This window comes from Perissodus microlepis, chromosome 20 (genome assembly GCF_051167445.1).
Source record: "Perissodus microlepis isolate ML-2025 ecotype Zambia chromosome 20, ASM5116744v1, whole genome shotgun sequence".
NCBI classification, from domain to species: Eukaryota; Metazoa; Chordata; class Actinopteri; order Cichliformes; family Cichlidae; genus Perissodus; species Perissodus microlepis.
Genome location: NC_140480.1, coordinates 891,207 through 912,566, shown reverse-complemented (window position 1 = coordinate 912,566; position 21,360 = coordinate 891,207). Strand labels below are relative to the sequence as shown.

Sequence of the window (21,360 nt, the reverse complement as noted above, 5' to 3'; positions counted from 1 at the left end):
TATATGATATCAAGGACATATTAACCCCTTATGTGTTATTATTACCTTACTGGAACTGTTTTTTGACATATCAGGATAACATTTAATGCTACAGCTCCTACAAAATAAAAGTTAAGTAGATTAAAATCATCACCTTTTGGATTGTTAAGAATTTTCACCACTGTTTTGTCCAAAGGTCTTTTAGTTGTGAGATGTTTGAGGGCTCTCTTGCATGCACTGCATGTTTCACATCCCTCCCAGCTGAATAGATTTTTCTCCTGAAAAGCTTTCTTTGGTCTACACAAACACATTGTTCCTAAAGGCATCTATCTTCACTGGCAAACTGTAGTTTTGCTCCAGTACTCATTTTCGACAGGAGAGATTTGTTTTCTGAGCTGCTGATTACATACAAGAATTACCTGCTGTCATAGTTTCTTGCATGCATGAAGTTTTGTAGTCTCACCTCTTTGAACTTGAATATACTGGAGTTTATGCAGCTGTTAAATTATTTGGAGATCCATTTTCGCAGAAATGTGTAAGCCAACAGTTTTCATGAGACTCACTAAATGTATTACCTCTTTGTGCAAAAAGTACATAAATGTACATTTACCACCGTTCACTGTAAGTTATTGTTCCTGTTAAGTCCAATAGTACAGAGCATAAAGACTGACAGTTCCTTGGATTTGTACAAGTACAAGAGTTGTTTTGACAAATTTGATGGACATTCACTTGGTCCTGATCTGAGCTCATCTGTTAAAATACCCACCATCGGATGTTTAAACCAGTAGCCCGTTTCCTTGACGTATAACTCCATGGTTGTCGTTTAGTACGTGTGAAATTGTGTAGGAATGCTATTTCTTTTCTCATTCTCTGTAGCTGGAAAACCTGATGTACTACACAGAAAACAACCATAACAAAGTAGTTTTGCGAGATTTCTACCTGTCCAGATTTGAGAACGGACCAATCACGGAGCCATGTGGAACACCGGAATACCTGGGTAAGTAACTCTAGACGTCACTTTACAGTGTGTGGCTTTGTTTTGGAACCACATTTGCTTTTCAGTTTTTCTCCATCTATTATCCTGTTTTGTTTTTTCCCATCTTTGTTTTCTTCTGTTGTGTAAATATGACTGAGGACTTGTGCTACTGAGCATTCAGAGTTCAACCCCAACAACCAGCCATTACACCGACAGAAAACATGAGCAGAATTGCAAACAATCAAACTCTTCTATTCTATTCCTCTCATTTCATGTGCGCTGTCTCTCCTCTCTGTGTCACTGAGATTTATGTGAGGGCAACTTGAAGTACACGACTGGGCCTTGGCCTGATTCTCTCACCGAAATGCCAGGACAGTTATTCATAATGCTGAACTGAGTAATTACACTAATAAATAAGGGAAGCGAATAGTGGCCCTGGTGGGAAAATGATGCAAAAAAATAAAAAGAGGGAATTAAAACTGGAGATAGCCTTCGGAGGTAAGTTGCCCGTGCAGCTTAGAGGCATAAATATGGTGTGAAGGCTTGTAAATAAAATCCCAGGACATTTCTCTGCCTCTTACACACATTCTGTATCTGCTTCATTCATTGCTGTTTCTCAGCTCCTGAAGTGGTGGCTCGTCACCGATATGGCCGTCCAGTGGACTGCTGGGCTGTGGGTGTCATCATGTTCATACTGTGAGTCTCACTGCTAATTACAAACACTGTGATGTAACGCTCACTAGGCTTTAACAGGATTACTTTGTTTGATATATATATATATATATAAGGTCTGTCCATGGGATAGTTACACTTCTTCTTTCTCTTTCTGTGTTTGTTTGTTTTTGTTGGTTTTTTGTCTTTTTGCAGCTTGTCGGGTAACCCTCCCTTTTACGATGAAACAGAGGAGGAAAACACCGATCTGCATAATCGCATCATTTTCTGCCGGATTGTTGCTGGGGATTTTGAGTTTGATTCTCCTTACTGGGATGACATTTCACCTGCAGGTATAAAACTCCACCACATGGTGGCAGTGGATACTTCACTTTCTTTCTTAATACGACAGTTTATCAGTAAACTTAATTTAGAGCATCAGCAGGTAAAACATTTTGTGGCACTTTGTCATTTTTATCAAAATTGCCATCGTCAGGAAATATTTTGCAGAGCAAAACTGAAAACAGCACAGAATGTTTTAACGTTTTCGCTTTTTAAAGACTGCATATATGATTTCTTAAGATGCCTCGTTTGCCTTTTCATTGCTCTCTCTCTTTCAGCTAAGGAGCTTGTCTGTCGCCTGATGGAAGTGGACCAGATGCTGAGAATCACAGCGCAAGATGCGCTTTTCCATGAGTGGTAATCATGTGTACATGCTGACAATAGCAACAGAAATCTTGGCACACAGCTACATTTACTTGTATGTTGTGTCTCAGGATTGCAGGGAACGGTGCATCAGAAAAGAACCTGAAGGATGGCGTGTGTGCCCAGTTTGAAAAGAACTTTGCAAAGGCCAAATGGCGGGTATGTATTCACTCCTGCTCTGTAAATGTGAGATTAAATGAAGTTGGAAATAATAGCAGCAGAGGCATATTGGAGGAGAAACCAGGTGAAGACCAGGGTGTTAATGTGCTTTTAGCTCCTAACACAACTCAGCAGAGGTATGTTTAAAGTCTGCGAATGACATGGTGGAACTGATAAGGCGATCCAGGGATGAGACTGGTGAAGACAAAGAAGGAAAATGGTGGCAATGCTAACCTCACAGCTTAAGTAACAGCAACAATCCTCTTCTCTCTTTCTCCATGTGGTTCCCAGGAATTAAAGGTATTGTTTTTCATTCTGAAGGACAGTGGAAGGGCAGAGCATGGGGAGAAACTCACATTTAGTCCAGAATGACTCATGATAGCCAAATATGCTTTTAAATTAAAAAGAGGTTTTTAACAGAAGCTATCTCTATAAAAATCAGTTTGGAAAAAATGTTATATTAAATGTTAAACCCAAGTCAGCTTTGAGATGTATTGATCATGTCAGGGGCCGTTGAAACTCTTCCCAAGCTCTGTTCCTGCCCACTGTCACTCTGCCTGTCCCAGAAGAGATCCATCCACTCTGCCCCACTTTTGTCATTGGATTACACCCAGATGTTCAAAGTGGCCTGCTCTACTCCTTTCCTTCTCCTCATCTGCACTGGTTTATGAATCCAGATCTATAAATGTGAGATAAGCAGCAGAGAAGCAAGGGTTTTTTTTCTTCACTACTTTTGTAGTATTTAAATTAGTGTAGATAAGGAGAGGGTTAAATGGAAAGGACATAAGGGTTCTTAGCCACTGTGAACTTATGAACTGCCGTGATTTATACTGTAAGGCCCTCTGGCATTCCTCTTACGTGAATCCTGGCCCATTGTCCCATACTGTTGTTACATTTAAATCATTTTTGAAGCAATGCAAAAAAATCTCAGTTAAGAGATATTGTTCTCAGTAGCATTTTTGTGTCCTAGTGGCTTTTCACTTCCAGAGAATTCAAGGGAATTCGTTTCCCTGGTTTATTAGCAGTTATTAAGCTCACACGTTCCCCCCTGACTCCTTCAGTGTTTGTAGAGCAGAAGGAATCAGATCGGTGTAACATTTATAAGAAGGGGATTTATACACATTTGCTTGATTACTTTTTCCAGTCAGCAAGCACTCAAGGAGTTTCTTGGGGAGGGTGAGACTTGAGATTGATTTAAACCAGGGCACAATATGTCATAGCCTTCTGGAAGTAAACAACCGGCACTAATCTTCCTTCATGTCACACAAATCATATCTCAGCTCTTAGTACGAAGTTGCAAAAATCATGGTGTGTTGACAGGCTTTTTTCTCAAATGCTTGTACTTGAAGCTTATTTTTTAAGCTTTTCCATAACTATGTTATCAAAGTATTTTTTATTAGCAGGGGGGAAAGAGGAAGTATATTTTAATGAAAATGAAATGTGCTGCAAATCTAATTCTTTTCATCCTAACCATCCTTCTCTTGTTTTTCTTCTACTTCTGTCTGTTTCGCAGAAAGCAATCCGTGTCACCACCTTCATGCAACGCCTGAAGAATTCAGAAGCATTGATTGATAGCTCTGCTGAGGTTCAGGGCAGTGAGGAGGCAGGGGATGGTGAAGGGGGTGCTTCGCAGGGAACAAGTGATGAGGGAGAGAAAGGGATGAGTGATGGTGGGGTAACATCAAGTAGTGTGTCTTTAGAAGTTACTATTGAGAGTACGCCCTCTGGTATGGACCAGAGTAAAGAGACAGTTAAGGCTGGAGAAAAACAAGAGGAGGTAAAGATGCATATAGGCCCATCGGTAGGAACTTCGCCATCAGGTGTAGAGGACCTTTTCTGTCAACCAAATGCAGTCCCCAACTGTACCCAGGAACAGCCTGACAAGGTTGGTGCAAAGAAAGGTGCAGGTGACGGAACCAGGAAAATGGCTGCAAATTTGGGCCAAAATAAAGTTGTTCCAGAATTCAAACAGACGCCTGCGGTGAGCCCTGAGGCCTCAAAGCTATTAGACAGCACTTCGGGCATTAATCTTGACAAAAAACACATATCGTCCTCCCCCGACCCCAGCAGCAGACGTAAAATGGCTGCAACACTTCACGCACCTTCACACGCAGCATCCGCTGCTGCATCAGCCTCACCGCTGAAGAGACCAGTCACACAAAGCGAGCAAAAGGATGAGACTGACGGAAGTTGGTGTCAGACACAAGTACCTGAAGCGGTGGCAGAGAAGTCTGTGGTGGCGCCAGTTACTCCAGCAGTGGGGCCAGGTACAGGGGTGGATGGAGGACTAGAAGTTAGGCTAAGGAGCGATGAGAGTCCAGTAGATAGGCAGGACAGGAATGCCAGAAGACCAGATAGATACAGCGCTGAGTTTAGTATACCAAGAGCAGGTGCTACACCGGGACAGGCTTGCTATGCAGTTGGAAGCTCTGCTAGTTTGGGCCGTCATGCCACACCATACAATCCAGAGGTTGGGGCTATGGGGATGGGGATGGCTGGGAGCTATGGGAGTCCATACAGTTCCCTGTATACGAGTGGAGGAGGTGTAGGGAGGTATGGAACTGGGCTACAGCACAGTGGGGGGAGCAGCACTTCAAGCGATTGGCAAATGGACAGTGTGATCGAGCAGATAGAAAAGCAAATGGCTGCTGTGCTGGAGAAGATCGAGGGAGACATGCCATCGCTCCTAGAGCAAATCAGTGACTGTCCTGCTGAGCAACCTCGAGCTCGGAGCACACACGCTTCTCCCGCCACCTCTCGTGCACGCCCCTCACAGCGGTCCACATCTGCAACCACCGGCACCCCACCACCACTTCCTACCTCTCCCAGACCTGTGCTGCCATCTCTTCCTCACATTAGCATTCCTCCTCCTGCCTACCCCCCACCATCTCCACCCACAGAAGCCTCACCCCAGGCGCTGGGAGAGCAGGAAGACAGAGATGGACAGGCGGCTCCTGCTCATTCCAGCCAGTCACCAAGACCTGGGATAGGCAGGGGACTATGAGGCAGGTGTGCATGATGCAATACACAAAGGCAAAAATACCTGGAACACTGTATTCATAGTTAAACTTAAGGATTTAATGACTGTCTCACCCAGAAGGACTGCCTAATTGTGCGCAAAAAGAGAAGTTATTACACTGTTGTTTGGTTTGGCTGCATATTCATACCAGATGACCCTACCCCCCTCTGACATTCCAAACACTTTCGTCACTGGAGTCTAGAGGGATTAGAGTACAATATATCTCTGTATGACAGCTTCACAGATCAAGATCTTAAAAGTTTGTTATGCTAAATCCAGATTGTGTGCCTAAATGTTTACCACACAACCACCTCATATGGAAATCCAAGCACTCAACAAATTTGCAAATTATGAAGCTGCACAAATAAGAATGGCAAAATTCTCAACTAACAGTGAAAGAAAAGCTCTAAATAAAGTATTATCCCCTAAAAACTGTAAATAAACAGAATCAAACTAGGTTCCTAAGTCATATTTTTCTTCCATGGTGTGAACTTCCTCATATCCAAAGTGACATTTACTTTTTTTTTCTTTTTGTTCAAAGCAGATTGTCCCATGATTTTTTTTTCAGTTACTATGTATTTATGTGGCTAGTTATTCTGTTGTGATGGTTGGTGTCACAAAGTTGTACAGAAATATGTGAAACTGATCTGATAAAGCCATTCCCCTGGTTGCAGGAAATTATAATTTGTTTTATTAAACGGTATATTTAAACTTAAACTGTCACTTAGACTTATGAGTTGTTCCACATCTGTCAGAGAGCTGGGGGAAATATACTGTATAAAGGCTTTGCAATAACACAGTAACACTTACATTTTCTCTCCTTTTTTCCCCAAACATTTCCAGATAGTTTGTTTTCATTTGCTCCAGTTTTGTCAGCACATTCATTTGGTACCGTTAACTGGACAGTCCTGCCTATTTTATCCTTTTCATCATAAAACTGTTCTGACTTTTGTTCTGCTATTGGGTGTATGTAATACCAGATTCTGTGCTTTTCTCCTGAACAAGTCTAGATCTCCACTATTCTGTCCCTATGTAAAATGTGCACTGTTTGCAAGTCTTTCAATAAAAGTAAGTCAGTAAATACATGCATATATATTGAGTTGTTTAAAATCATTTGATCACTCTTCAAAAAAAACATTTTAGAATTACAGCCGAGTTTTGTTTTGTTTTTTACGTGCTTAATCAACATTTATCCAAAAGGCAGATTTCTGACAGGCGTTCTATTATGTTATCCTTTATGCCTACAAGTCCCATAAGGCACTGCGTGAACTTCGGTTTAGTCCATGCTTGTAAGGTACGGGGGTGGCAAAAGTAGTCTTGTTTCTAAATATACAACTAAACCACAAAGCAGTGTAATATTCAGTACGCTTTATCTTCTAGATTGGATGTGTGAGCGTTAACGATTAATTAAAAGACAGAGCAGACACAAACCAATCATATTCATTTTCAATTAACCCCAAGACCCAGAATGATGGTTGTGCCTGTAACGTGCACATGTTGCTGCTTTGCTTTGCTTTCAACTGAAATAGAGTGAGGGGAAACGGTTTGGGAACAGCCGGACAGGCAGCCGTCCAGCGGAAAAAACTCACACAGAGCCCGCCACCGTGACACACTTTTCACTTTGCAGTCAGTGGCGGTGTTGAATTGTCACCTTGGTTGTTGTTTTTCTTTGCTTAAGCAGAAGCCGATTTTTAATACTCCAGATCAGGCCGAGTAAATATCGGATGTGGTAAGTTCTGCACACTTGTGTAAGCTCTCGTCCTGGTTATGTTAGCCTCAGCTAGTTTGCTAATGTTAGCTAGTTAGCTAACATAGCGGCACAAGAAGGGGAAAAAGTCGCTGGGTGGCTAGATAGCTCGAAAGCTAGCCGCACACAAGCTAACAACTACGCAGTCTTTTGATGTGCGTTATCGGTAGTCGTTAATGTTAGTTGCAGACGGCTGAGCGAACCATTTAAGCTCCTTGCTCCGCTAACGGTAGCTAACAAGGCACTGACACGTAACTGTTAACGGCAAATTAGCATTTGCACGTTTTTATGTGCACGGGGTTGCTGTTTTAATTAATGTTAGGCGATAAATAACGTTAATGGTAGCTAGAAGGCTAGTTGCTTCAAACATTTGATGGATACTACGTTGAAAGACAGACACGAGCGAACTGGCATCACGAGCGTACATGCTGGCACTATTTTTTTTCCTCGTATATCCGTTTGTATATGTAGGGTTCCCGTTTCGATAGCACGTTTATCGGCGTTATCACAGTAACCTAACACTGGCTAGTCTCTCTGTTTAGCTTGTCAAGTTAGGCAGCCTATTATTCGGGCATCATTGATATTCGTATGCTTCAGTTTCCAAGCATTTTCTAGTTGGAAGATGAAAATAGGGGATCACCTCGACATGTGTACCCGAGTATATGCGGCCCACTCTTTTTTTTTTTCCTGGGCCTTTGTCATTTACTAGGCACCCCCTCCCCCAATACTCTTCTGCAAGGAATGCTCACCCCTAACCTCAGTGTGACTAAAAGGCCCAGACGCTCAGCATCACTAGCTAATAAGGATCGTACACTATCCGACTTGAGTAGTGATGATAATTGCTGAATTCATAAAATAGTCAAAACAATCGGTGTGTTAAGTGGAATGTAGCAAATTGTGCTCCAGCGAGAGTATATCTAATGGGGTTTAACTGTGAAATGTGTTCTGATGGTGCATTGTTGCAAGTTTGGTGTTCAGCTTTGTTTATGGAGTTCACATGAAGATGACTGGTCCTTGCTAATCTGCCTCTGAAACAAAGGTGTTGTTACTGATGAGTTACATTCAGCTCCGTTAAGGGAGAATCCTTTCATGCAATGGTCTCAGACATACCCGCAATTATTTTTCTCATTAAGTGTTGTTTTTTTTCACTAGATTATTGGAGATCCTACTGTTCATTGTACAGTAAGATACTTGGCATGCATCCTCTCGTAGCGAGGGCGGGATCAACGCGCTTTAGCTTGGGCTTGAAGAGCCAATGAGCCGAGGACCTGGATGAGCAGCGTGCTTGCTGCCACCCTTTCCTGTTGAATATTTCAGCCCCTGCGTCACAGCTCCTCCGCCCCTTTCTCCCCATCTGCCATTTTGGTTTTGTTCCTGTCTGCAGTCGCAAAGCCAGCAGCGCAATTACATAGGAGAGACTAACGGCACAACGACATAGTGACTCGACAATATAGTGCAGACCACCCCAATCCCGCATCGCGTTTCTTTTCTCTGTACAAATCGTCGAATATACAATCAGCGTTTTTACTGACAGCTACACACAGCAGGAGAGGAGCGGGTTCGCATTGGGAAGGGACCGAGAAGGATTATTGGTAAGGAAAGGGAAATCAATGGAGCACGAGTGTAGTGGCTTGGCTCGTATTCGCGGTGTTTATGTTAAGTGACACAGTTAAATTGTCTTTTTGTTAGATGCCTAGACATTTACCCATATCCACATAGGAGCTGTGGTAGACTACTGTCAAATCCGTTGCTCTCCAGTGCGAGGTCGGTTGGAGTGTAGCCACAGCTGCTAGCTTGTAAAATTGTGTTCCGCACTGAGGGTAATGCAGGCCTAGGCCGAGGTGCTAATGGATAAGCTGACAAGCTGGTGTTTTCTTCCCTCTAAGTTATTAATGTTTAGACTCTGTCCACTTGCCAAATCACTTAACCGATTAGTTGCTCGGAACCTACTTAGTTTTCTATCGGTGCTGTTATCTGACAGTTAATTAATATTTTTCCACACGTTGAGATCTTTAAATCGACTGCTACCCGCTAACGTTTTCTAGTAGGATTGGCAAACTACAGTAACAGCCGGGCGGCTTTGCTGTATCATGCCGGACGCCTTCATTTTCGGTTTTGACAAGCGCGACCGTTCAGTTAACGGTGATATGAAGGCTATTTTAGGCTGGTTGCAGTCGTATGAAAATTTGCCCAGGCCTCGTCATAATTTAAAGTCGTAGAGAGGGTTATAAACTGATACGTGTGCCTTGGGAAATGCACGGAAGTTGGCGCCGCATTGGATGCGGAAATTGTGCCCGACCTTTTTTTTTTTTTTTTTTTTTTTTTTTTTTTTTTGTGCGCCTAGATTGTATTTGAAAAACACTGCGGCCCTCCGAGTGCAGAGGTTTATCGCGACTACTGCGTTAATCAGAAATCTAAATACATAAGTAAATGCATTGCTATTAAATGTTGCTGTTTAGAGCTTTCTTGTAACGTCGCCATCTACAACTTAGTTGCAGCACAGTGTGGTCCTTGTGTCCGCACCTGCCAGCCATTGTGTGGTATTGCTCAGTTTACCGCAGTGAACTTTTAATGATTCAGCTCTTTTCCTTGAAACATGTTGGGTGTCGATAAATACCAGGGGAAAAAAACAATAGAAGTATCTAAACAAACCTGTGCTTTCTGTGTGTATGAAAGAGCCGGTAATGCTATTCATGTCTCTTCTCAGCCTCAGTTCGTTTTCTAGCAGATTTGTGTTTGGCCTGAAGCCAGCCCAGCTGCTCTCTAGGCTAAAAATCCTCTCTTCAAATGAGGGGGACTGGTTAGCCTTTAGTTTAGGTACTTATTATAATGGAACCATAGCAATGAATTATAAAATTACTGAAGTTTATATGAATTGGAATCAGTTGGCTTCTGAGAACATTCAGGAAACCCAAGCTTGTTGACAGTGTGCTGTCTTTCTCTTTTTTTTCTTAATGATGTAAAATGTCTTTCTTTTATTCTGGATTTATTGCAAACTACCAAAAATGTTATAGGGCAGTTAACTGGTAACATTCGTGTGCTTGAATGACAACTTAATTTATGATGGTGGTTAATGCACAGATGTCCAGCTCGCCGCTGTCCAAGAAGCGTCGCTTGTCAGGAACAGAGACGAAGACGGGATCCCACTGCTCCTCCTCTAACTCTGTCAGAACTGATCTGTCCCACACACCTGCCAACGTGAGTGCAAACACATTTACTCTATAGAGTGAGTAGAACTTGTAACGTAAACTGATTGCACTTCGTGTTGTTTTCCCAGGGCATGGCTAAGAATGGCAATGATGCTGAGATCGATGAAGGCCTGTACTCAAGACAGCTGTAAGCTGCTTCTTTTTTCCTTTTTGTGATGTTGGACTTCATCGTTATTGGGCTTGACATCTACCAATTCATAATGTTGCCAATGGTTCTTTATGTCATTATTTAGTTACGTGCTGGGCCATGAAGCTATGAAGCGCATGCAGAACTCCAATGTCCTCATCTCTGGTATGAGAGGCCTTGGAGTTGAGATTGCCAAGAACGTGATCCTGGGAGGAGTTAGAAGTGTCACTATACATGACGAAGGAGTTGCAGAATGGAGAGACCTCTCTTCCCAGGTGTGTGAAAGCACAGATATTTTAATTTAAAATTTTTGCAGTAGTTTATTTTTCCCGATTAAGTTACACAAGGGATTTGCAGTTTGTGGACTCACCTGTTGTCTGAGCACGATTCCAAAGTGCACTGTGGCTTTATCTGTTGAGTTATGTGTTGTTGTGTATTGCTAACATCCAGAAAGGGTACTAAAGCCACTCCCACCCTTGCTAACCATGAGCTGACCCAGATTTACCAGTGGGTGGCCTCTTCCCAGGTTCATAATCGTGGTACAGCCAGTCTATTAAAGGACATAATTTCAGCAGAGTAGATTGCTTTTATTTGTCTGTTACATCCTGTTATGTCTCATCAAACTGCAAACGTGTATGAACAGATTCCTTGGGTGTTAACTTGAGGCATTTTTCTGGTGTTGTTGCTACAGAAGTGTCATTGTGGTTAGACACAGATTTTAAGACTCGCTTGGGAACGTAGTCATTTTATACGAATGATGTTGCGATATGACATTTTTTCATTTAAAAAGATATACTGGTATTGTGGCTTATATTATAAGACACACCCCTAATTTATTTACAGGGCAGCTTAAGTGTATTGCATTTGCATTGTACATTTGTGTTTTCAATTATGTGATTCAGTCCCAATAACAGAAATATGGAAAAAGAAATGGTTAACCTGTAGTTTAAGAAAGCTCTTATTGTTGATGTGCTTTAGGAGCTCAAATAATGGTTTGAAGTTTTGAGACCAAATTTTACATTTAGTCTATATTTCATTTTACCTTAAACTTGGGTTTCTTTGCTTGGTTTTCTCTGGGCTGACAGTCCAAACTGGTTTAGGGCAAATGAACCAGCCAAGACCACTTAACAATATAATGTTAGTCCACTTCCAAACTGAGTTGGGTTGGATTTCTTCTCTTTTCATCTAATCACTGCTTAGCTTTCATAAATATAACAGCGTAACTACAAATAAAACTCATCTGCTCTTGATAACCATTTTAATGTTATGGACTTAAGCGTGAGAATGCAGGGAGAGTACACTGTGATCAGTCAAGCCGTTTAAGTGGTAGTCTGTTGTTTTTATCCTCTTTACACATTCTGAAGTCCTTTCAAAAGAAAAGGCGGACCCACAGAAGAATATGGCTAAACACACAAATGAAGTAAAGTTCACACTGACTCAATGTTATTCCCTAGAATGTTCCTTAATGTCATGTTTGGCTATAGTATTGGCAGTTATTGCTTAATGACAGCATCAGTATTTCTGTATGGCTAGTTTTACCTTCGGGAGGAGGACCTGGGCAAGAACAGGGCAGAAGTGAGTCAGGCCCGCCTGGCTGAACTGAACAGCTATGTTCCTGTGACTGGTTGCACTGGACCACTGACTGAAGACTACTTGACCAAGTTCCAGGTATAAATTTAGCATAAGAAAACTCCCTAGTCATTTTACCATTTCGGAAAGAGTTTTTAATCTTGTCTTATTTTGAAATCTAGGTGGTAGTGCTGACTAACTCAACTCTGGAGGAGCAGCAGACTCTAGGAGAGTTCTGCCACAGCAAGGGAATCAAGCTGATCGTTGCAGACACTCGTGGTCTGTTTGGGTAAGATTAAGACTCTGTTTAGTGTTCACATGCAGTGCATCCGTCAGCATCTAATGTTTTTGTGCTCTAATTTCTCTTTTGTAGTCAACTTTTCTGTGACTTTGGAGAAGAGATGATTGTGTATGACACCAATGGAGAGCAGCCATTAAGTGCTATGATTTCCATGATCACAAAGGTTAGTCTTGGTTCTTTTATCCCCCCTGACAATGCTGATTTTTCTTTTTAACTACTACCTGCTTTGTAGGAGTAAATTAAAGCTTCATGGCAGCAGTGCCTGAAAAGTTTCACATTTTGGTTTCTCCAGGACAATGCAGGGGTCGTGACATGTCTGGATGAAGCTCGTCATGGCTTCGAGAGTGGAGATTATGTTACGTTTACTGAGATTCAGGGTATGACTGAGCTCAATGGTTGCAAGCCGGTCGAAATTAAAGTTCTTGGTAAGAACACACTCTTTTTTTTTTTTTTTTTTTTTTTTTTTTTGTCCCACAATTGAATACATTTTGGTCACTCTGTTATGAGTTTACAGTTCATGCAATGTCCTGTATTTTACTAGGTCCATACACCTTCAGCATCTGTGACACAAGTGGCTTTACAGATTACATAAGAGGAGGAATAGTTTCCCAGGTTAAAATGCCCAAGAAGATCAGTTTTGTAAGTAGCTGCCATTTTGCACATGAAATTACTGGCATTATCTCATTTCCACAGATAGTGTAGTGTGAATTCTCATGGTAATACCAATATAACCTTACCATCTGGCATTGCTGTCACCAGTGGAAAAGCCCAGCTTCACTACCTTGCGTTTCTTTCCCTGTTCAGAAATCTCTCTCCTCATCGCTGGCCGAGCCCGAGTTCCTGATGACAGACTTTGCCAAGATGGAGTTTCCAGGACAGATGCACCTAGGCTTCCAGGCTATCCATGCCTTCCAGAAAAAACATGGCCATCTTCCAGCACCTTGGAGCCAGGTACATATCACTCATGATGGTGGGAATATTCTGTTATTTGAGATCGGTTGCTTCAATTTACCTTTCCCTTTTTTTTTAAAGTGGGATCTTCTTGGAAAGGGGGAACCACTTTGATTAAATGCTTGTGCTAAAATAAAATGGTTCTGCATAAAAAGTGCAGCACAACACAGCAAAAATAAAGTCTGTTTATAGTTAATATTTTGTAATTTACCGTGAACTGTGTGTATTCCAGCCGGATGGTGAGGAGCTATTGGCATTGGCCAAAGAAGCGAACTCTGCTCAGACTGGGTCGGCCAAAGTGGAACAGCTGAATGAATCTCTTATCAAAAAGATGTCATATGTTGCTGCTGGTGACCTGGCCCCTGTCAATGCCTTCATTGGAGGGCTGGCTGCACAGGAAGTGATGAAGGTCAGTGGAAAGCTGTATGCAAATTGAAGATGAAAGCTTTGTCCCTGCAATATTAACTGTAGTTGTTCTTTATATTAAAGGAAAATATATTTTAATCAACAGGCACTGATAAGCCCGTTCTTATCAATGCTTGTGAAGCGTCATTTTACATCGGGTATGATTAGACGTGTTTTGAAATGGAGAAGGTTTTCCTGTATTTCATGTGCTGTTTGATGTTTTAGGCATGCACAGGAAAATTTATGCCCATAATGCAATGGCTGTACTTTGATGCCCTGGAGTGCTTGGCTGAAGAGGAGGGATTCATGCTCACAGAGGAAGAGTGTGCCCCTGTAGGTGTTCAAAGCATATTCAAAATGCAAGTACTGAATGTAGTTGCAATAAATGATGGTGCTAAATTTGTCTTTTTCTCCAAGAAAAACTGCCGATATGATGGACAGATTGCAGTGTTTGGCACCAAAATGCAGGATTTGCTTGCCAAACAGCGTTACTTCTTGGTGAGTGTCAGTGTAAAAGTTCTGTTACCTTCTTCAATTTCCTGTTTCTAGAAAGTTTTTAAAAATAAGTTTGCCAGAAAAATGTTGTGCAAAAGACAAAAACTTAGAAATACCTTTATCCCACTATAAAATACTATGAGCTAAAATCTGATGAAGAATATTTCTTGGTGCTGTTCTCAGGATGCTAGGGGAAATAGATCTTATGAGATCTTTAGTGGTAGAGTTTATCTTTGTGCTCTTGTGCCTAAAATTGTCCAACAGAAAGTTCATTCTTGTTTGAATGCTCAGTTGAGGGTTTTTTTGTTTATACTTTGATTTAATTGCACAGTGACAAAGAACACTGTCAGTTCTTGGGATATTCATGGGCAGTTATTTACTATTTGAGATCGTGTGTGAGTGAGATGGTGGCAGCTGCATCTAAGCCAAAATATATCAGCTGTTCTTTGTCTCATAATTGGCACAATAGTGTATTGACACTGCCATGTTAATTGAGTGCCACCCACCATGTCCCAGTGCGTGTCAGAGCTGTTGGGTTTAACCTTTCTGGTGGGAATCCGGCAAAAAGACTGTCAGCTTTTCCCACTAAGCATTTCTCTGACATTGAGTGACGCGTGTAAATGGAAGGTTCAAATGTATGACGACCCATTATAGCTTTATTCACACATTTCTAATCCTTCCAGGTTGGGGCTGGTGCCATTGGTTGTGAGCTGCTGAAAAACTTTGCCATGATTGGACTGGCTACTGGGGAGGGAGAGGTCATTGTGACTGACATGGACACCATAGAAAAATCTAACCTCAACAGGCAGTTCCTCTTCAGACCTTGGGATGTTACGGTCTGTATCATCTTAACTTGTTTGATGAACTCTATTGATCGATGTTTTCTGCACAGCACTCTTTATGGCTTTCCTGTAACACCGAAGTGCACTTATAGATTATGTTTTGTGTGTTGATAGAGGCAATTTAAAATTCATAGTGTGTGTTCGTTCGTGTTCTTAAAGTTTAAAAAGACAAATTCACCAGCTCCTAACAAACTGAGACTTGAGAGCAGCTTTGTAGCTGTAGTATCACTAGACTACTAAATGCTAGTATGCACTATCAGTTAATCTGAGGTTATCTGATGCCCAAAAGAAACTGATAGCAGGAACCCTCACCCGACGTAAGCTGTTGGACACCAATATTTTTAAAGGAGTGCACATTTTGTTGTGTCCCTGGAAAAGAAAGCATTAATGTGGACAGCAGTGACCTCTGTACAGAATGTCTCCTCTGATCTTTGTTCTTTTGGTCACCTATGATAATGTTATTAGTGAGGTGACTGTTTAGTGTGTGTGTGTGTTAACAGAAAATGAAGAGTGACACGGCTGCTGCTGCAGTGAAACTGATGAACCCGGCAATCAAGATCACCGGTCACCAGAACAGAGTGGGCCCTGACACAGAAAGGATCTACGATGACGACTTCTTTGAAAGCCTTGATGGAGTTGCCAATGCACTGGACAACGTTGATGCACGTAAGAGATGATGAGACATTAAGAATAACTGCTTAATAACTAGGGGGGGGAAATGGATTCAGTAAAAAAAAAAAATGTGCGTTTTCCTCTAATGTTCAGGGATGTATATGGATCGGAGGTGTGTGTACTATCGTAAACCCTTACTGGAATCAGGCACTCTGGGTACCAAAGGCAATGTCCAGGTTGTGATCCCTTTCCTCACCGAGTCCTACAGCTCCAGTCAAGATCCACCTGAGAAGTCCATCCCCATCTGCACCCTCAAAAACTTCCCAAATGCCATTGAACACACGTTGCAGGTTAGTATATGCAGAGCCGGAGAGTCTGAGTGTGAGATTTGCCAGGCAGGATCAAATCTGACGCTTGGAGTCAGCGTAGCCCACAAAATAGTATTGAGAACAGCCGTACAGAAACCTTTGTGTTAATCTTTACTTTAAAAGGCTCCACCTGGTGTACCAACTACACAATGCACACATGTAATAGATGAGTTAATCACTTCAGCACTATATGCTTCAGAGAATTTTATTGCATTACCTGTTTCTTCATATACTTTATATCTTCATATAGGGTTTTGTTTTTTTTAAATAGCACTGTGTGTGTGGTGAGTGTGTCACAGCGTGAATGGAAATATTGTAGGTTTACCAAATATTTTGTACTTCTATTATTGAACTGCTGTCCTTGTGGTTCCTTCTGTGCAGTGGGCCCGCGATGAGTTTGAGGGACTATTCAAACAACCCCCAGAAAATGCCATGCAGTACCTCACGTATGTCGCTTTTTCTTGTCATTCTAATGCAATCACCTGTCAGCATTATACTTATTTATATGCTGGGCTCCTTTCATCGTAGAAATTCTTCATTGATAAAATTACTTTTCATTAGTGGACAAATTTCCTCATAATTTAGTCTCGTAAGTGTTTGTGGATTGTTGGTAATTCAGTACTTATAAACTTGTATAACTTGCCTTTCAACTAGGAATCAATCTTGTAAATGTCACAGCCCCCTCTTGGTTCTCGTGGCGCCATTGAGCTGTCTTCTTGTAAAATCGAACCCAAACCTCACGCTCGAAATACTTCATAAAATCAGCCTGCAGAGTAAATGGTTTAAAAAAAGATGACAGCTCTTCACATCGTCGAAACTAGTCAATGAGGTTTATAATTTCCGTTCTTGCAGAGATCCTAAGTTCATGGAGCGTACTCTGAAGCTTCCAGGAGCTCAGCCTGCGGAGGTGCTGGAGGCTCTTTATAAGAGTCTTGTCACAGATTGCCCCCAAAACTGGGCTGACTGCGTAGCTTGGGCTCGCAACCACTGGCAGTGTCAATACAGCAACAACATCCGCCAGCTACTGCACAACTTCCCACCAGATCAGGTACAAAGTGAAGGTGCTACGAGATGAATATCAGTTTTCTAACCATTATTGTCTGATCTTGGTTTTACCCGTCTTACCAGCTGTTTGCAGCTATAGTTGCATTGGTGGTATTCATTTCAGCAACAAGAAAAGTGTTGTCATTTTTCATACAGTATTAGAATATTTTAACTTATTCAACAGATTATATGAAAATGTAACTCCTGCAATGGCCACACGTTATGTCTTGTCTGCAAACCTTCTGTTTTTGAGCTCTGTGCAGGTCGGCTCAGTGACACCAAATTTAGTGAGAGATGCTGCTGAGTGTTGCAGCACGTGTTAGCACAGAGTAGCACAGCAGCTGATAATCTGATTTTAGCTTATAGCATGAAAGTTGTCACAAACATGGTAAACCGTACTCGGACCGTGATATTGGTTTTGAACATTTCTAAAATCGTTTGATGGCAGATAAATGATTTTAGTAAGTCACAAAAACATTGTCATGATTAAGAGACTTTTTATATAAAAGAAAACTACTTTACACTCTTGTGTAAAGACAGTTTGGGGCTTCCTGTGTACTTATTCATGCCAGTTTGTACATCTCATTTCCCCTGAAAAGCCATTTATAGATGGTGGGCATACATTAGAAACAGCAGAAATTACATTTGTAAACTTCAGCTGAGTCAAACGGCAGTTTGAGGTGCTGCGTATCTATTGCACGAAAGGCTGCCTAGTGGCTCAGTCAGCAGTACTGACGCTGAACCACAAAACCCTAGTTTGCATCTGTAGTTTCTCACCCCCTTTCCTGTCATTTATCCACGGTTTCCTGTTTAATAAATATGCAATTGACACAAAAATTACAAAATGGACATGAAAGGTTTCCATTATAGCACTTCTAAGTAATACATTTATCATCTGTCTTTTAGCTCACTAGTTCCGGTGCTCCCTTCTGGTCTGGTCCAAAGCGATGTCCTCACCCATTAGAATTCAGCACTAGCAATGTAAGTGTGCCGCTGTCATTTATAAGCTTAATATTACCTGAGTCTAGTCCAGCCAGGCTCAAACTAATGAATGTTCATGTTATCAGGAGCTGCATATGGACTATGTTGTGGCAGCAGCCAACCTGTTTGCTCAAACATACGGCCTGCAAGGCAGCACCGATCGTGCAGGTGTGATCAAGATCTTGCAGGATGTCAAGGTGCCCCCTTTCACCCCACGTTCAGGAGTTAAAATCCACGTCTCTGATCAGGAACTGCAAAATAACAATTCCTCTATTGGTATGTTCACATGTGGTTGTGTAATAAAGCATATTTTGGGGGGGATGTTACATCAGCTAAGAGTTGTTTGTGAATCATGTACTGAGTCATGTGTCATTGTGGATGCTTTGGCAGTAATGCAACCATTGATCTTGTGATTATGCAGATGATACCAAACTGGAAGAGCTGAAAGCCATGTTGCCTTCACCAGAGTCCTTCCAGTTCAAACTCACCTCCATTGACTTTGAAAAGGTAAGGCATCTCCTTTTGTCAGCTTTAATGAAGATAAATAACTTTTTATTTGAATTTATTACAGTTGCCAGTAGCAAAGGTAGTCCGTGCCATTGAGGACTTGGTTCTTTTTATCTGAAAGATTCAATAAAACACAGCATCTGGCTTTGCAGTAAGGCCAATTGGAAACCTAGTCTGTTAATAATAATGCGAGTAAGAAAGTGTTGTTTCCATAGCTTTCAAGACTAACTCTGCTTAGATGCCTTTAAGTGGTGCACTGCCAGAACATTGTAACTCTCACGCTAGAATTTCAACCTAACCTTCGGTTGCGCCTATTAATATACTTTATACTGGTACTTTTGGTTTGTAATGGCTGTGGCCTATATGTTAACAGGATGATGACACCAACTTTCACATGGACTTCATTGTGGCAGCCTCCAACCTGAGAGCAGAGAACTATGACATCCCTCCCACAGACAGGCACAAGGTAAGAAAACAGACCCAGCTGCTCGCACACGGGTATTAATTGGAAAATGTGCCTGCTAATAGTATTCGTTTTGTAATAGTAATGAAAAAACATTTGAGAGTGCACTCTGTGAAAACAAACAACTTAAACGCAACCGCAGAAATTTACATTTAGTTTTTTCTCTCTATGTACAACTATAAATAAAGTTTGGGGGGTGTTTTTGTTGTGTCTTTTTGTTTGTTTTTGTTTTTTCCTTCATCACTGTCCTTTTAATCACCAAACAGAGCAAACTGATAGCTGGTAAGATCATCCCTGCTATCGCCACTACCACAGCAGCAGTTGTCGGCCTAGTGTGCTTGGAGCTCTTCAAGATTATCAAAGGACACAAGAAGCTGGAGTCCTACAAAAATGGCTTCATGAACTTGGCCCTGCCTTTCTTTGCCTTCTCTGAACCCATTGCTGCTCCAAAACACAAGGTAAGCAAATACGTTACCATTTGCTGAGATTTTAAAAAGATGTGCACGATGTCTGCGCTGTAGAGAAATGTTTAACTCCAGTATAATAAACTCCTGTGATGATTAAGCCATGCTAATACTGATGCACCAGTCAGATGCATTTTGCACTGCCTGGGTGTAAGTGAGTTCAACTTGTCTTCTCACACTGATGGCATCAGTGTGTGCTGAGGAGAAATGTTAATGTATTAACTGGTTATCTTATTGAGCTTATAATTAATATTTCTTAAAAAAATATATATATGTATATACGTAAAATACATTTTTGCTGTTTTCTCAGTACTATGAAATTGACTGGACGCTGTGGGATCGCTTTGAGGTCACAGGACTGCAGCCCAATGGGGAAGAAATGACACTCCGACAGTTTCTGGATTACTTTAAAGTATGTTGAGCTCATGGTTTGGTTTGTTGTTTTCTCCACACTGACATGTTCTTGGCATACAATTAACCACTGTTTCTGTTCTGTATTAGAATGAGCATAAGTTGGAGATCACCATGCTTTCTCAGGGAGTGTCCATGTTGTATTCGTTTTTCATGCCTGCTGCCAAACTTAAAGAGAGACTGGACCTACCGTGAGTGCACGTGCATACACCTGCTTCCTCATTTGCATGCTGGAATTTTAAAGTTTGTATTCACTGGTTTTCTTTCCGTGTCCTGCAGTATGACGGAGATTGTGACAAAGGTGTCCAAAAAGAAGCTGGGCAAACACGTGAAAGCCCTGGTGTTTGAGCTATGCTGTAACGACCTTTCAGACGAGGACGTGGAAGTGCCCTATGTCAGATACACCATCCGCTGAGCTCCGCACTGAGCCCACCCGCAGGAGGGTGGGAGTTACAGGGGGGAGATGGGGGTGTTCTGAGTGAGGAGCTAAAATGGGGATTGGGGGTGCGTGGGTTGATCCAGGTCAGCTGTATTGGATCAATCAGTATTTTTTTAGGCCTGTGGTTTGTGTAAACCTGTGCCTGAGTGTACATAGCCCCAGTAAGCTGAATTAAGAATAACTGTATATGTTAAGAATCCAGTTGGTTCTTGGCTGTGGGAACAGGGGTGTCACTGGAGGAAGGGAGCATGTACACTGGACATCCTGATGTTTCTCAAAAGCACCAACCTCTTGAGTGAATTGATAAGCCTTAGTGGTCTCTTGGTACTCCATATCCCAACCAGTGTCCCTAAAAACCATCACTCTTATTGGCCTTCAGCAGTAATGGAGGGTTTTTGTTTGTTTTTTAATCTAATCCACCTTCTTCCCTCCACTATACTTGCTCTCTCCCTCTTCCAACCTCTGTCTCATAGACACAGTCCCACATTAGTTTCTTTTGTTTTGTTTTTTCTTAACATATGCACCTAATTAATATGTAAAAGGTCAGCCCAGGAGACACCAATAAGCCCAAGCCTTTCCTGACTGGATATCTGACCATCTCACACCACCTGAATACCCCTGCCAGTGTGAGGTACCCCTACACCCTCATTAAACCCACTCTGTGGCTTTGGGAGGGGTTCGTGCACATGACATTGGTTTTCTCTTTCTCTTCATATTTTATGTGTTTTGTTATTTTCTATTTTATTTTTTGGGTGGTTGGACAGAGTTTTGGCGCACATACGTGGTAGATCCTAAACTGTCTTTCTACTTTGTTAACTCCAAATGACTTAACTGTAAGAACAGGGCAACGAGATGTATCTTGAAACGGGAGCACTTAGTGTGATAGTGAATAAAGATGTAAAAACCTACTGAAGAAGATTGTGTGGTTATTTCTGT

At 41.7% G+C, this 21,360-nt stretch overlaps 2 protein-coding genes and 1 non-coding gene across 4 annotated transcripts in view; all 3 read left to right on the top strand.

Annotated features, from left to right (window-relative positions):
- camkvl (CaM kinase-like vesicle-associated, like) overlaps positions 1-6,580 on the top strand; it is a 39,048-nt gene extending 32,468 nt beyond the window's left edge. Inside the window, exons 6-11 of the mRNA XM_084916495.1 lie at positions 856-976; positions 1,576-1,651; positions 1,823-1,959; positions 2,227-2,305; positions 2,383-2,470; positions 3,984-6,580. Of these exons, the coding sequence (XP_084772621.1) occupies positions 856-976; positions 1,576-1,651; positions 1,823-1,959; positions 2,227-2,305; positions 2,383-2,470; positions 3,984-5,474 (1,992 nt within the window). The 3' untranslated portion in view covers positions 5,475-6,580. The remainder of the gene's footprint in view (positions 1-855; positions 977-1,575; positions 1,652-1,822; positions 1,960-2,226; positions 2,306-2,382; positions 2,471-3,983) is intronic.
- A 420-nt stretch (positions 6,581-7,000) lies between these two features.
- Positions 7,001-21,332, top strand: uba1 (ubiquitin-like modifier activating enzyme 1). Of its 2 annotated transcripts, none has more exons than XM_084916492.1 (26): positions 7,001-7,218; positions 10,318-10,434; positions 10,514-10,572; positions 10,679-10,847; positions 12,106-12,240; positions 12,324-12,430; positions 12,515-12,605; positions 12,735-12,867; positions 12,984-13,081; positions 13,247-13,393; positions 13,626-13,802; positions 14,024-14,131; positions 14,216-14,296; positions 14,977-15,129; positions 15,636-15,801; positions 15,901-16,097; positions 16,497-16,561; positions 16,968-17,163; positions 18,066-18,140; positions 18,227-18,416; positions 18,562-18,647; positions 19,021-19,113; positions 19,377-19,568; positions 19,885-19,986; positions 20,076-20,176; positions 20,265-21,332. In XM_084916492.1, the coding sequence occupies exons 2-26, from the start codon at positions 10,318-10,320 to the stop codon at positions 20,398-20,400; spliced, it is 3,174 nt and encodes a 1,057-aa protein (XP_084772618.1). In that variant the 5' UTR covers positions 7,001-7,218; the 3' UTR covers positions 20,401-21,332. The 2 variants fall into 2 exon arrangements, with proteins under 2 accessions (XP_084772618.1, XP_084772617.1); XM_084916491.1 differs by lacking the exon at positions 7,001-7,218 and adding an exon at positions 8,585-8,828.
- Positions 19,659-19,780, top strand: LOC146363688 (small nucleolar RNA U6-53/MBII-28). Its single transcript, XR_014799126.1, has one exon. It is a non-coding gene; the product is annotated as a small nucleolar RNA U6-53/MBII-28 (small nucleolar RNA).
- Positions 21,333-21,360: the final 28 nt, after the last annotated feature.